The sequence below is a fragment of the Colossoma macropomum genome, unplaced genomic scaffold (genome assembly GCF_904425465.1).
Source record: "Colossoma macropomum unplaced genomic scaffold, Colossoma_macropomum, whole genome shotgun sequence".
Classification (NCBI taxonomy): Eukaryota; Metazoa; Chordata; class Actinopteri; order Characiformes; family Serrasalmidae; genus Colossoma; species Colossoma macropomum.
Window position 1 is genome coordinate 12,298,549 of NW_023494790.1, and position 14,208 is coordinate 12,312,756.

Sequence of the window (14,208 nt, forward strand, 5' to 3'; positions counted from 1 at the left end):
TTCTCTCAAGCAGCCTCATGAAGGAGGCATTTAAAAATCTGTTTTCATTGTTTTAATTTATGTTTTTGGAAGTATGGCATACAGTGACATCAGCTTCACTCTGTATTTTTTTGAACAAATTTCATTTGCATTTAAGAATAAGGCTTTAGATCAAATTGCCTTTAAGATTATGAGAAATATATATTCAGTCAGGAGTGTCCAAACTTTTGACTGACAGTGTGTGTATATATAGTATTGATATCTGTGTATATAAACTGATTTACTAAATGTTACAAACTGTGCTTATATAAATGTAACAGAATGCTCTCTGACCTAGTTTGTCCTCACTGCAGCATATGAGCAGCAGGAGACATAAAGACAGACTGGCAGGAAAACCCCCCAAACCAAAGTTCAGCCCTTACAACAAGAGTTCAGCCAGCTCAGTGCTAGCGGTGAGTCACAACACACACAGTCGCAGACAACATTCACCCTTAAGAGTCTCTCACCCATCACTTCAGTTTTCTGCACACTAGAAGATGCAAACGTTCACTTATAACACTGTGAAATCCTGTTGACTTGTTGAAATCAAGTATGTTCCTAATTCAACTCATGATCACTAAAGTCATCTTGTTAAGTAGCTTATGTTTGATGGATCAGAACGTTGCACATTATCAGTTTTTTTTAGTTAACTGACTCTTTAGTTAACTTTTTCTTTAATTAAACTGTGTGTAGTGTTTAAATTTTGAATGTCTTCTGAGTGTCTTACCACTTACTCAAGTTTGACATGAAACCTAATGAAGTTTCACATAAAGTCTAATTGCAAACATAATGCAACTTTTATTCAGGGAAGTTCCAAAGTTTCTAAATCAGTCGCACAACAGGTAAAAAAATAAACCAATAAATCATTTTCATTAATTTTTTCAAGGCCATTTTCCAGCCTTTCTTAGAACCTCCCTTAGAAACAAACCATCTTCTTTTATTGGCACTTTAAAGTAAAAATATATAAAATATATATAAATGACCCATGTTCTAGTTGGCTACCCTGTGCATTCTAGGCTGAAACACTCCTTAAAACTTCAACTGAATGGGTGGGGGCTAAACGCCTGTTGGCTGAATAGGTGGATATATGTAAATGGATGGATATATGTAAATTCAATATAATTGAATTCAAAACAGCCTGTTTCTATAGCTTTGTTTCCCTATATGAACCATATGGACTGCAGAATGACTGGTATAGTTACAAACTAAATCAGGCTTTGTTATTAAAACAAAAGAGGAAAATTCAGTTTACCATTAAATGGAACCTTTAGGAAAAGTTTAGCTTTTCCACATGTCTGTTTTCATACTGTGACAGTATATAACGTGCCAAATTTTAAGGAACTTTGGATCAGGAAGAGAAGACAAGCATACAACCAATTGATACTATGGGAGTATTGCTAATCTAAATTGAACCATCTGCAATGAGATTTGAAAGCAATCTTCCTGATTGCTATACTGAGGAGGCGCATGTGAATGTGATAAGGAAAGGATCCTTGATATCAAAGCTTTGGAGCCAATTACCTTGATGCACAGTGCTAATCCAATATACACATATTAATCTGGTAAATCTGCACTGTATATTGAGGAATTGTACCAGCTGTGGAAACCAGATGTACTGGGCATTTATTGCATTTATTGGTTATTTACACCTTCCATTAATGTGGACTGCAGGCAAGCAACTCTCTGGTCATGCAGCCATACTGTTGTAACACAAGAGGTGTTGTCATGTTGAAATAAACATGGACTTCTCTGACAAAAACGTTGTCTAGATGGCAGCATATGTTGCTCTAAAATGTATATATATACACCGATCAGGCGTAACATTATGACCACCTCCTTGTTTCCACGCTCATTGTCCACTGAATATAGGGGCACTTTGTAGTTCTATAATTACAGACTGTAGTCCATCTGTTTTTCTGCATACTTTGTTAGCCCCCTTTTACCCTGTTCTTCAGTGGTCAGGACCCCCATGGACCCTCACAGAGCAGGTACTATTCTCAGGGTCATTGTCAGTACTGCAATAAAACTGATGTGGTGGTGGTTTGTTAGTGTGTGTTGCGCTGGTCTGAGTGGATCAGACACAGCAGTGCTGCTGGAGTTTTTAAACACCTCAGTGTCGCTGCTGGACTGAGAATAGTCCAGTAACCAAAAATATCCAGCCAGCAGCGTCCTGTGGGCAGCGTCCTGTGACCACTGATGAAGGACTAGAGGATGACCAACACAAACTGTGCAGCAGCAGATGAGCTATCGTCTCTGACTTTACATCTACAAGGTGGACTGACAAGGTAGGAGTGTCTAATAAAGTGGACAGTGAGTGGACACAGTGTTCAAAAACTCCAGCAGCACTGCTGTGTCTGATCCACTCAGACCAGCACAACACACACTAACACACAACCACCACGTCAGTGTTACTGCAGAGCTGAAAATGATCCACCGCCCAAATAGTACCTGCTCTGTGAGGGTCCTTGGGGGTCCTGACCACTCAAGAACAGGGTAAAAGGGGCCTAACAAAGTATGCAGAGAAACAGATGGACTACAGTCTGTAATTGTAGAACTACAAAGTGCACCTATATAGTAAGTGGAGCTGATAAAATGGACAATGAGCGTAGAAACAAGGAGGTGGTCATAATGTTATGTCTGATTGGTGTATCTTTCAGCATTAATGGTGTCTTAAGAGATGTGCAGGTTACCTATGCCATGGGCACTAATGCAGTAACACCCCCCACCCCCCCATGGTGGTCCGGAGAACAGAACGTTAATTATTTACATGAATAATATTTCCATGACTCATCAGACCACAATACATGTTTTCACTGTGCCCTAGTCTATTTCAGATGAGCCTGAGCCCAGAGAAGTGGGCAGTGTTTTTGGACATTGTTGACGTATGGCTTCCACTGTGCATTAACTTGCATTTTGTGGATGAACAATGTTTATTGACAGTGGTTTGTCAAAGTATTTCCGCAGAAAGTGGTGATCACAGAAGCATGCTGGTTTTTAATGCAGTGCCATCTGAGGGATCGAAGATCATCATCATTCAGTTGTGTTTTTTTCCCTTACCCTTTCCACAGTTATCTAGGCTGAATTGTGGTATGCTAAAGCTATATAAATGATAGATGGTAGCACCCCAACAATCTCTCAAGTCTTAATAAAACTTAATCTCCTGAACTTTGTAAAACTTTCAAATTTCAAATAAATTTTGTTCCAATATGCTTCCATGCTTACAAGCTCTAAATGAGCTGTAATAAAATATGCTGAAAGTTTCAGGCTTAGGAATTGGAATTGGAAGCTAAAAGTTTGAGTCAGCGTTACACACTCAAATGACCAAAGATGAAACAAAGCAAGAATCTTATAGTTGCAGTAAACATGAGTGGCCTGCGGTATACACTTACACAGTGATGGCAAACATGCAATGAGACACTTTTATTTTGTTGTTTAATGTACTTCCAGTCCATATATCCACTTTAATTTTACACACATAATGAGCCAGATAAAACTCGGTGGTAACAGCACAAGAATTTTGCACTTTAAATAAGCGCTATTCATGAAGTCACTGTGATTAGTACACCGGTGTCTTTTTAACGCTGTGTTATTTTCACTGGTGTCCTAGACAAGAGCCAATCAAAATGCATATGTAACTGATGTCATACATTTTAAAGACTCACACCAAGTGAAGCTCCAGTTGCCAAAATGAACACAATAAAAGCCAAAGAAAACCAAAATTCTCAGAAACAGGGCTATGAATTTTAAGGAAAGAACTGCAACAGTCATTTGTTTTGGCGAAGATGCAGCAAAAATTAAACAACAGGAAAAGACAACTGTGGAACATAAAAATGTGGCAGCAAATACAACATTAACTGCTATCGACTGTCAAAAGTGTGCAAGACGGAAAAAGAAATGTTAAAAAAAGCATCCAGATTATTAGCAGAAGTCCCGGCGCACAGTTACAACAAACTGTTTAACTTTTAATCAAGAAACAAAGTTACTTTATCAGAAAATGTTTTAGAAAAAATGACATGCATAAAACGTATAACATCTTAAAATTCAACTTTTAAATGTGGAAATTATATTTTAACAAGTAAGATTTCATTTCTCATTGATAAGAATTCAACCCTTTTTCCAGTTCATTATAAAACAATTTTTAATAACATGAAGTAAAGTTTAAAATACTAATTTTTTATACACAGCTAAAAATTTTATTGATATTGCTGAAATTCTAATTACCATTTTGCCTTTTATTTTGTTTTTCTTGTTCTCAAAAATTTTATTTTTACATGTGAAAATTAAATTTCAGCTAGTAAAAAGTTCATTTCCACTTGTAATAATGTCTTTCACATGTGTAAATAGAATTCCTTTGTAAAATCCATTGTAAATATTACATTTTGACTAGTAAAAATGAATTGTTTACTTCCAAGAAATGAATGTTTACTAGTAAATGTCTGAACGTCGGAGTGAACATGCCGGTGGGTTTTTTGAATCTGGCCAAATGTTTTTTGACATCGTTCTTACAAATATAAATAACGAATTAATTAGCTTTTTCCAACATTGTGATTCAATTTTGACTCATTCCTCTAGGCCAAAGTCTTTAATTCCTCTAAGGTTACAAAGGTCTCGCTGATGGATTTGGAATTTCATCAAAGGGTTTTGAGTCAGGAGGCTATGCCATGAATACATTTTAGGGGCAGTCGTGGGCTGGAGGTTAGAGAACCAGCCTAATGTCCAAAAGGTCGCCGCTCGATTCCCTGAACTGACAGCACGTGACTGAAGTGCTCTTGAGCAAGGTACCTGACCCCCAACTGCTCCCTGGGCACTGTAGATAGGGCTGCCCACCACTCTGGGCAAGTGTGCTCACTGCCCTCTAGTGTGTGTGCATTCACTAGTGTGTAGGTGGTGTTTTGCGGAGGTGAAATTTCCTTGTTGTGGGAATAATAAGAGTCAATTAAATTAAATTAAATTTTGGCTGTATGTTTGGGGTTGTTGTCTTACGGAAACGTCAATCTTTTCCCCAGATTGAGTTTCTTGACAGTTTATATTCTTCTCTAATATGTGACAGTACATCACTCTATTCATGTTTTCTTCAGTGCCATGTAAAACCCCAGTACCATTTGCAGAGAATCAGAACCATCTCACGATGCTCCCACCTCTATGCTTATTGGTTTCTGTTATTCCTGCTGCTTTCAGGTCATTTTTTCACTGCTTCCAAGTGAGTGCTGGCTTCTCTTTTACCTTCCTTATTATAAGGATGGAGAGTTTTGGTTCCCATGAACTTACCAATAGCACATTATCAGTTGCAACAACAAGGATGTTGTACTAACTAAGTTTAAGGTGTTTGCTAGGGCTTTGTACCTTTTTCTGTTCAGGATTGTTTAAAAACGTCCCTGAGAACTTTAGGAAGCTCCTTCACCTTCACCATGATTGTTACTTGAGGTGAAAAATCTTCCAAACTTTCCAACTAATGGCACCACACAAGTCAAAAGGCATTAAGTATGTATATGTGTAGATATAAGAACTGGAAGTGTATTAAATAACAAAAACAACAGTGTCTGAGTTTCACTGTACTGTAGAGTTGCCTTCATAGTACAAACAATTGAACTCTCCATGTATGATCTGTTCACACACTGCTCATTCACACCATCACTGCACCCCATCCCGTTTCTCTCTTTGTAGAATGCGGGGTTGGCTGGTCTGTCAGGCGGGGCTGGCTCCGCCTTTGGGGGAGTGTATCACCCCTACAGCCTCACCACAGTAACTCCTCAGGTGAGCCCGGAGGTCACATCATGTCCAAACCCCAAAGGCTCATCTGTAATGAGGGCAGGATAGGTCAGAATCTCTTTTTGTGGACCATGTACATAGCTCCAACTATTTGCAAGGTTCTAATACTGGTGTATTTTATGCACTTTTAGAAAGAATTCTCTGTAAAAAAAAAAAAAATTGAGGTTAACTTAAAATGTAACTTACATTTTTGAGTTACCTGAACTTTAACTGTTTGAAGTTCTGTTAACTTAAAATTTTAAGAGAGTCTGGACACTTTTTTAAGTTATGAGATTAATTTTTTAACAGCATATACTCAGAAAAACATACTGTATATTTTTCAAGTACTGAACACATCACAAGAATTGCTAGCCTCTAGTTGCGATATAGAAAACCAATGTGAAAAAACATGAGAAAGAGGAATGCAGCAGTAAAGCAGACCAATTCAACAAAAAATTGGCTTTGCAGAGTGAAAAGAATAGCAGCAGCATACACACTGAGGGCGAGAAGTACGTACAATACAGGCAGAGCTCAAAATGCGTGTTGATCCATGCGCTGACACACTGCGCCTGAACAGTTTTGCTTACTATGCAAACTGTGTGTAGTGTCGCCCACTACCTGCTTACTCAGGAGGCACAGGGTTTTAAAAGGTGCAGTGAAATAATGGAGCCTTCAACAAGCTCGAGACAAGACATGAAAATGAAAGTAATGAAGAGAAACCAGTGTTAATAAACAGTGTTCCTATAGAAACATTCTACAGCTAAGAAAACAGATTGTGAAATGATAACAAACTGCAAATGCAGATCGCACCTGCATCACATCATAATTTTCCCCACATCTTTTTCACGTATGTTTATCTGGCCCACAGTCTGTTATTTTGTTAGTAAACATTTTTTTTCAGCACATGCTCAAGGCTCGTGCATCTGTCTAACCCTACGTCTGCGGACACTGTTAAAGAAAGTCTCTCAACATGTCTTTGAGATCCTAATGCAAATTTACACCTGGTTTTAAAAGCTAATGCTGCAAGTTTATCAACTTTTAGTTAATCAAGGCCTCAAATAGCATCCCCAAGTCTGAGTTTGACTTGTGCCTGAAACTGCCCCACCTCAGTGTCCAGTTTATTAGGTTTACCTACCTTGTATCTAAACTTGTTGGCCATTTTATCAAAAACACCTACTATATAGGTGCACTATTCATCTATGCATAGTGGACACACTGAACTACAGTGGACACATATTTATGCAGCTGTCAGTCCTACACCAAGGCTTATTTTAGATTTAGATATTTCTGGCTACAGTGATAGATCGCCAGCATAAACAGTTTCATTTGTGTACTACAGTAGTGAGAATTATTTGAATTTATACCAGCTATACAACCTCCCCCGTCCCCATGCATCCCACACCTGCCACAAACACATTCACTAAATTAGAGGCAATACTGTTCATTGCTTTAGATTTACTGTTGTATTATCATTCATTTATCCATTATATGTGTTTTTGTTTTTCTCTCTCAGACCAAATTAGCCCTTCAGAAGGAGCTGTCCAAAACCTTGACCGCTGGCTTTCTACCTTCACCTCTGACCCCCGCGACCCTCTGCACCATGGCAACAAACCCTCTTACCCTACGCCACACCACCGGGCCGACCGCCATTATTCAAACGCCCCTGCTTAGCCCTGCCCTCTTTAGACCTGCCCCTGGACCCCTGAGGGCAGCGCACGCTCCGATCATCTTCTCTCCTTATTAGCCCCGCCCACCAGAGACTCTGAATTACAGACTCATAAGAAAACATGAAAAACTTTGTGGAACCTTTATTACGGAGAAGAACTGCAAAGAGGTCACTCAAGAAGAGGTTATAACTAAAAAAAAAACTATGCAGCCAGAGAGAGATATATACTGACCATTTAGGAAGAACCAGCTGTGTACTTCAAAATATGAGCCAGTCACTTAAATAGTTCCAACAGAAACACCAATTAGCTTGGGGTCAAAAACGTTCTGGTTTGAGTTCCATTTTGAACTGCAGTTGATCTATTCATGCTCCCCCAGCAAATGCATTCTTTCATATTGACTGTTGCTAAGTTGGACCACTTTCACAGAGTGTTAACAAAAGTCCCATTCAACTCAATGAATTTAGGCTGGACTTTACAGAGCTGCACTGTGTTGTTTAGCTAATTGAAAGTAATCAGGCTGTGAACAGCAACACTTTTGCCACCATGCAAATGTTAGCTAGCCAAAAAAAACTATCTTAAGGCTGGGTTTACATGGTAAAACTTTCATGCATTTCATGCAGTTTTATGCATTTGATGCATAGTTGCATGTTGTGAGTTGCATTCAACATAATATCTGTGCAACTTGACAGTTACACACAGCAATTCAAAAACAAAGTTGCATGCAACACATTCAGTTACTCCACTAGCAGCTTGTATTTTTTGATACACTGTATCGTTCTCACTAAGAAATCATCTGTCGGGTATAATTTACATATTTGCACCATTTTTTAACATCTTATGTGTTTTTCCAGCTGTCATTGCCATTCTTTTAATCTCATATCTATATATCTATAAAATATGGGGCCATCAAAATAGGAGAAAATCTAGCTTAGCATATCACAAAAACATCAGGCAAAAGAATTAACACTGGCTAGTTAACGCTAACTTTAGTTCACTAAAGTTGCTTGTAAGTTTCACTGTGCAAAGTCAGCCTAACAGTGTGACGTTTCACACGGGTACAAATGTGAAATTAATAACACACTTTAAAAGGTATTTTGACAAAAGCTGAGTTATGCACTACAGTTTCTCATTAGGCTGAATGGGATTTTCGTCAGCGTTCTGTAAAGCTTGTCCTGTTTTCCTTCAAGCTCTGGTAAGCCTGTCCATATACTCCTCTGGTGCTTTCAGAGCGTATCTACTGTTGCCAAGGATACCTTAGTTTCCTCTTCCTGTCTGGTCAGTTGCAAAGGACCATGGGTACCTCCTGTCTCCAACAATGAAGACAGGCCGTTTCAGAAGGAGGGAGCCAATGTGAAGTTCTAGTTTGTGTTTTATCGTTTTTTAGCTAGTAGAGGTGCTTTAGGAGTATTCTAGTGTTGATAAGGCAGATGCCAAAATCCCTTTACTTGATTTATTCATATTGTTGGCTTTTTTAAAAAATATGTAGGATAGAATAATAGGCATAGTAAAAGATGGAACAGCAGTTGTGAGGGGGAAATAAGGAAAAGAACGCTAGAAAGAGTTTGAAGTGGGACGGAATGAAAAAAAAAAAATCAGGTTGCCAAAAGTTGTTCTTTTGCTTGTTCTTACACTTGCAAATGTGCAATATAATGTGAGGGCTTTACAGTATTAAGGTGAAAAATAACAGTGCAGTAATGATTAATTGTTTTTAAGCTGCCATAGATGCCATACGGACATTTTTAATGGGCAAATGTCGGCAGTTATTTGTGAAGTAAATTCACTTAAAGGAATACACCAGTGTTTTTAACCTATTCTCTGTCTGCTGCATTTGTAGCATACAGGCGCCTACCACAGACAATGATTTCAACATGTTTGCCTGTTCTTATGAAATAACAGAACTAGGCGACTCATTGAAACCAGGCCCAGCATCAGGGAATTATTTAGTGGCACAGTGCCCCACTAACTAGTCATCATGAGCCAGTAAACCTACTACTTTTTTACATGCTCCTATAGCGGCAGGACTGAGAACTAAATGTAGCTCTGGACTTTTGTCTAGACAAGCCCACGGCAACCACAGTGACCACCTCCATCCCTGGTGGCAGGAGGCTAAAACAATGTGAAACAAAAGCGAAATTGGTAGATATTTGGTGATTTGCTGTAAATGTGACTCTCCTGATGAGTCTCTGCTGAATGTGGTCAGATCTACCATACATTTCTCGCCCCGTAATTTTTGTGCCCTGTGAATACATTGCATCCCATCCCGCCCCCACCCTCCATGGTTTTCAGATGCACCAGGCCTCCTTCAAAATCACTTATAACAGTAAAGTTTGCTGAATTTTGTGAAGATATGTTGACTTACATAGCACAGATTTGAAACTATTTGATTTGAAGCTGTTCCAGGATGAGGATGAGACAGACTGACGGAACTCTTAACAAAGCTGTTCTTTAGAAGAAGTTTTATCCAACTTTTTAACACTGGAATCAACTAAAAATGCAGTTCTGCGCTTTCTCTAAGGTGCCCACTCAAAGTTTGGCTTGAATTTAAATCTGGCACACCTGATTTAGGTGATGAAGGCCTTCAGTGGCATCTGAATATCAGAGTTTTCTTGGATCCATGACAATCAGAATACTCCCCCAGCACCACTGTGCTGGTAAACAATAACCACAAGTTCTTCCCTCGTAAAAACTAGTCCCATCTCTGAAGAACAGATCATGTGTATAGCATATACATACACATATTTACAGCTAAAGAATCTAAAGAACACTAAAGTGTTATTAGGAACAAACAATAACTGATGGAATATACCAACTGCCCATTGGCTTCTTTTGCGAGCCGGTTATAGTGTTGTCCAATTTTTTTACAGGGAATTACGTTGAAGTTATTGCCCATTGTACCATACAGATGTGACAGAGATTAGGTTGAAAAATGCTGTTGTATTCCTTTTATTTCTTCCTCTCACCCTGTTATCCAAGATACTGTTTTCTTCGGCCATTGACAATCAGTTCCAGTCAGACAGGCTGTTGGAAGGCTCACAGTAGAAGATGCCCTTAGATACTGTGGTGAAGGATCAGCAGCCCTGACCCAGGCCCTAATTTTAACCTTGATGGATGGAAAAATGGAGACCAGGCATGAGAAGGCATCTTCTACAAACACCTGGCGAGTGGAGAGAAGGGAGAAGTACATTTTCAGGGACAATAAAACAGGTAAATGGGATAAAACACAACTGTTATGGAAGCAGAAAGCTACTTTACACATATACACACAGCCATATATTTAAGCTGAATCTAAAGCAAGTCTTACACTTACTCTGAAAGAGCTGAGACATTACCACACCTCATTTGCATCCATTTTTATACATTAATGCATCATATCAGTTGGTAATGCAGTTGGGAGAGCTACATTATGTTGGCTTTAGAAACATGTCATTGCCGTTGTATCAGAAACTTGTAGCTCCATTTGTTCCCATTTCTACTTTGAATGCTTTTTAACATTTCATGATGAGTAAATTATCAAAAATTACTTGGAATACAATCTCTACTTTAATGTACATTCAAGTTAATAACGTTTTTTCCTTTTAATATAAACTTGCCATTTCAGAGATACAAAGTTTTGTTGTGCCATTCATATTTTCCTTTATATTTCAGGTAAGAGCACAAAGCAAAGTTCATTTTACAGTATGTCAAAGTAGAAACACTATCCTTCCTACAACATGACACAAGTTTTGCTAAACAATTGCACCTTAATGTAATATTTTGTCATAACGAAGCCTAATGACAGTGCCATAAGGGATGCTACACAGTTTATTAAGTGGTATGTGCAATACAATGTCTTTTTACCTTTTATTAGCAGTTTTGTGTCCCTGAACCTCATCCCTGTGTCATCTGATCTCTTAATATATTAAGCAATTTTACTGGTGTCCTATGAAAGAGATACAATGAGGAGATCATATACAGTTATGTGCAAAAGTCAAAGACACCCCCCCCCCAGTCATTACGTCCATTAAGCATGTATTATTATTTTTCAGGATGTGTTTCCAAATAGATAGAATATGAGATGCACTTCAAGTCAAAGGAAAATAAGCAAACAGAGTGTCCAAAACTGGTAAAAAGTGAAGACTGGAGGTGTGGAAAAATAGCCCTGCAGATTTCTTTGAAAAAACTGAAAGCAAGTCTCCTGAAAAGAATGGAACCTGTAATAATGGCAAAGAACGCACACAGTAATTTCTGAAAATATCATGCTTATTTTCCTTTGACTTGTTGTGTTGTGTTTTGTTAGACTATGTTCAAACTGACAGCCCAGATCAGATTTTTAGAATATCAAGATTGTATCCATATTGATTTTTGATAGTCTGGACAGCAAAAAAAACCACATGAAATCCAATTTGGACGTGGTTTGCAATGCGATTCCAGATGGACAGATGTGTCTTATGCTGGACACTCTGGCTGTTCAAAACGGATTTTAAAGTGTCTTTTGCGTCACTCACAATGCGACAATAACATCAGATCCAGAGTGACGGAGATGCTGGGATTCAAGAAGAGCCCCAGAGATTCATGCTTATGCCAGAGAACTCTGAAGAGTTTGGAGGGTGAGATAATACACCCCCATCTCTCAGGCATCCGCATTTGAAATCCCTGTCACCAGCATAGCCGCGTCGTTAACACACCAGCCCAGGCAAATAGCTTGATGACGTCTGGACAAACAAATCTGATCTGATCTCAAAAGGTCTGATTTGAGAAACAAATGCGATTTGCCTGCAGTCTGAGCACAGCCTTAGAGGCTTTATGTCATTTTCTGTTTTATGCTTTTGTTCCTGAAGCTAGAAATTGATCAACTTGTACTTACTGACTGTTTTGCCTGGAATTAAATAAATGAAGGGTGGTCTTTGTCTTTTGCACAGTACTATATGTACTGTAATACAGTTTGGGACAATCATACATACTTTAATACAGTATGAAATGGTTTATACTGTAATAAAGTATTTGGGGGTCATATATACTGTAATATGAAGCTGCTATCATCTCCCATTTCCATTTCTCTGTGATTTTATAATCTCGTTGTGCAGTAGAATATTAAAGGATATCAGCTCATATGTCCTGAGTTGTATTGAAACCTCACCTGTTGTGTCTCTGCTGGATATTTTTGGGTATCCCTTGCAATAATGTAAAGCCATTCATAGAGATTTTGTGTATAGTATATTGTTGTAATTGGTCATATAAAAGAATAATGCCATTACATTTTTCTCTCCTTCTCTGATTTCCTACATTCTCTGGTGTCCTTTTTTCTGTTTCATTACTTCCCTGCAGATACGCTTTAGTCAAAAATGATTGTTTAACAACTCTCTTCATAAGCGAGTCAGGCACTGACCAGGATATTTTAACTGAAGCCGCAAAAACATTAAATTCTATCACACATTTCAGCTGTAGGTTTTTTAATGAATGCTCCAGTGCACTTTTATATTGATGTGTGGTTTCAATCTTGCAGACCTTATAGCTTGAACAGTTCATGATGAACTAGGGGGGGCTTGAGTCAGTAAAAGAGTTGCACTATTAACACTCCATATCATGATCCTCTTGCTATTATTTGTGATTGCGATAAATTTTGCATTGTATTACAACACACTGGTCAAATCAATAGTGTGGCATAATTAATGCCTGAGCCGCATTATTCCTGACCAAGAAACTTTTGTTGGACTATATGAAGATTAGATTGGATTCATCAAAACGCCCACAGAAACTCAACTGGAACAATGATTGGTCAGTATGCTGACAGCACACAGTAATTGGTTAGAGGCTCATTCTGAGATATCAGTATTGTAAAGGTCAATATCACAATAACAATTAACAAATGATGTGTTATGCAGGCTTAGTTGGTATTAACCACTAGACATGAAGCAAAAGCATCAAAAATTAGCAACATATGCCAACAGAGTTGGTGGCAACACCCAAACAGCTGAAGCCAAGTGACTCAAAATGAAATGGTGTGTTTCCCATTGGTTCTAAAAGGTCATCCATTTACCCATTATAATCTAAAAAAATAAATGTTTAGATGCTGAAGTCCAGCTTTCATCATCTCGATACTTGAGCTGTATCTCAATACAACACCAGATCTCCAGACTGCTCCTGTCTTTTTCCTATTTACAATTAATATAAATTAATTCATTTTGTACATTTCATCTCTGTGAGATCAAAACACACCAGCTGCCCTTTACATTGGGGACATTTTGTGACGAATGGAAAAATAGAAATGATCCAGAATTACTTGTTACATTAACATTCATTAAAGTAAAGAACAGCGACTGTATATAATTTGAATTGTACATTGTATGGTACCAAGATACCAAGACCAAATTCTACCAACCATTATTACCTGAAGGAACATCTGACAATGGCCACGTCATCCAAACTGTTAACTTCCTTAGTATGTGAAGACGACCAGTGTTCCACATTAGCACTTTTCTGTAAATGCACACTCAGTGCATAAATTAGCATTTCGAACTGTGTGCTTGACCTTCGCGTTGCACTTCAGGCAGATGTAAAGTAAAGCCCTTCTCTGTAACCCTCAAGCATTTGTTGGAGTTGTTAGAGTGCCTATCCACAGGAACAGCTTTACCAGCCACTGAAAAGATTTTTCTCCTCTAATGGCAGCAATGATGATTATTTTTAACCTGCTCCCTCAGCTTTCTTTCTCTACCTGAAGACTCTCCAGCACATTAGAAGAAAAGCATATATAATCACTGCCCACGTTATTAGAAACCCCTGCCCTCTCTTATGTTTC

General features: G+C 38.4%; 1 protein-coding gene across 1 annotated transcript in view; it reads left to right on the forward strand.

The window, feature by feature from the left end:
- LOC118809136 (zinc finger protein 385C-like) overlaps positions 1-7,617 on the forward strand; it is an 88,077-nt gene extending 80,460 nt beyond the window's left edge. Inside the window, exons 8-10 of the mRNA XM_036572131.1 lie at positions 333-431; positions 5,683-5,772; positions 7,280-7,617. Of these exons, the coding sequence (XP_036428024.1) occupies positions 333-431; positions 5,683-5,772; positions 7,280-7,510 (420 nt within the window). The 3' untranslated portion in view covers positions 7,511-7,617. The remainder of the gene's footprint in view (positions 1-332; positions 432-5,682; positions 5,773-7,279) is intronic.
- The last annotated feature ends 6,591 nt before the right edge of the window (positions 7,618-14,208 follow it).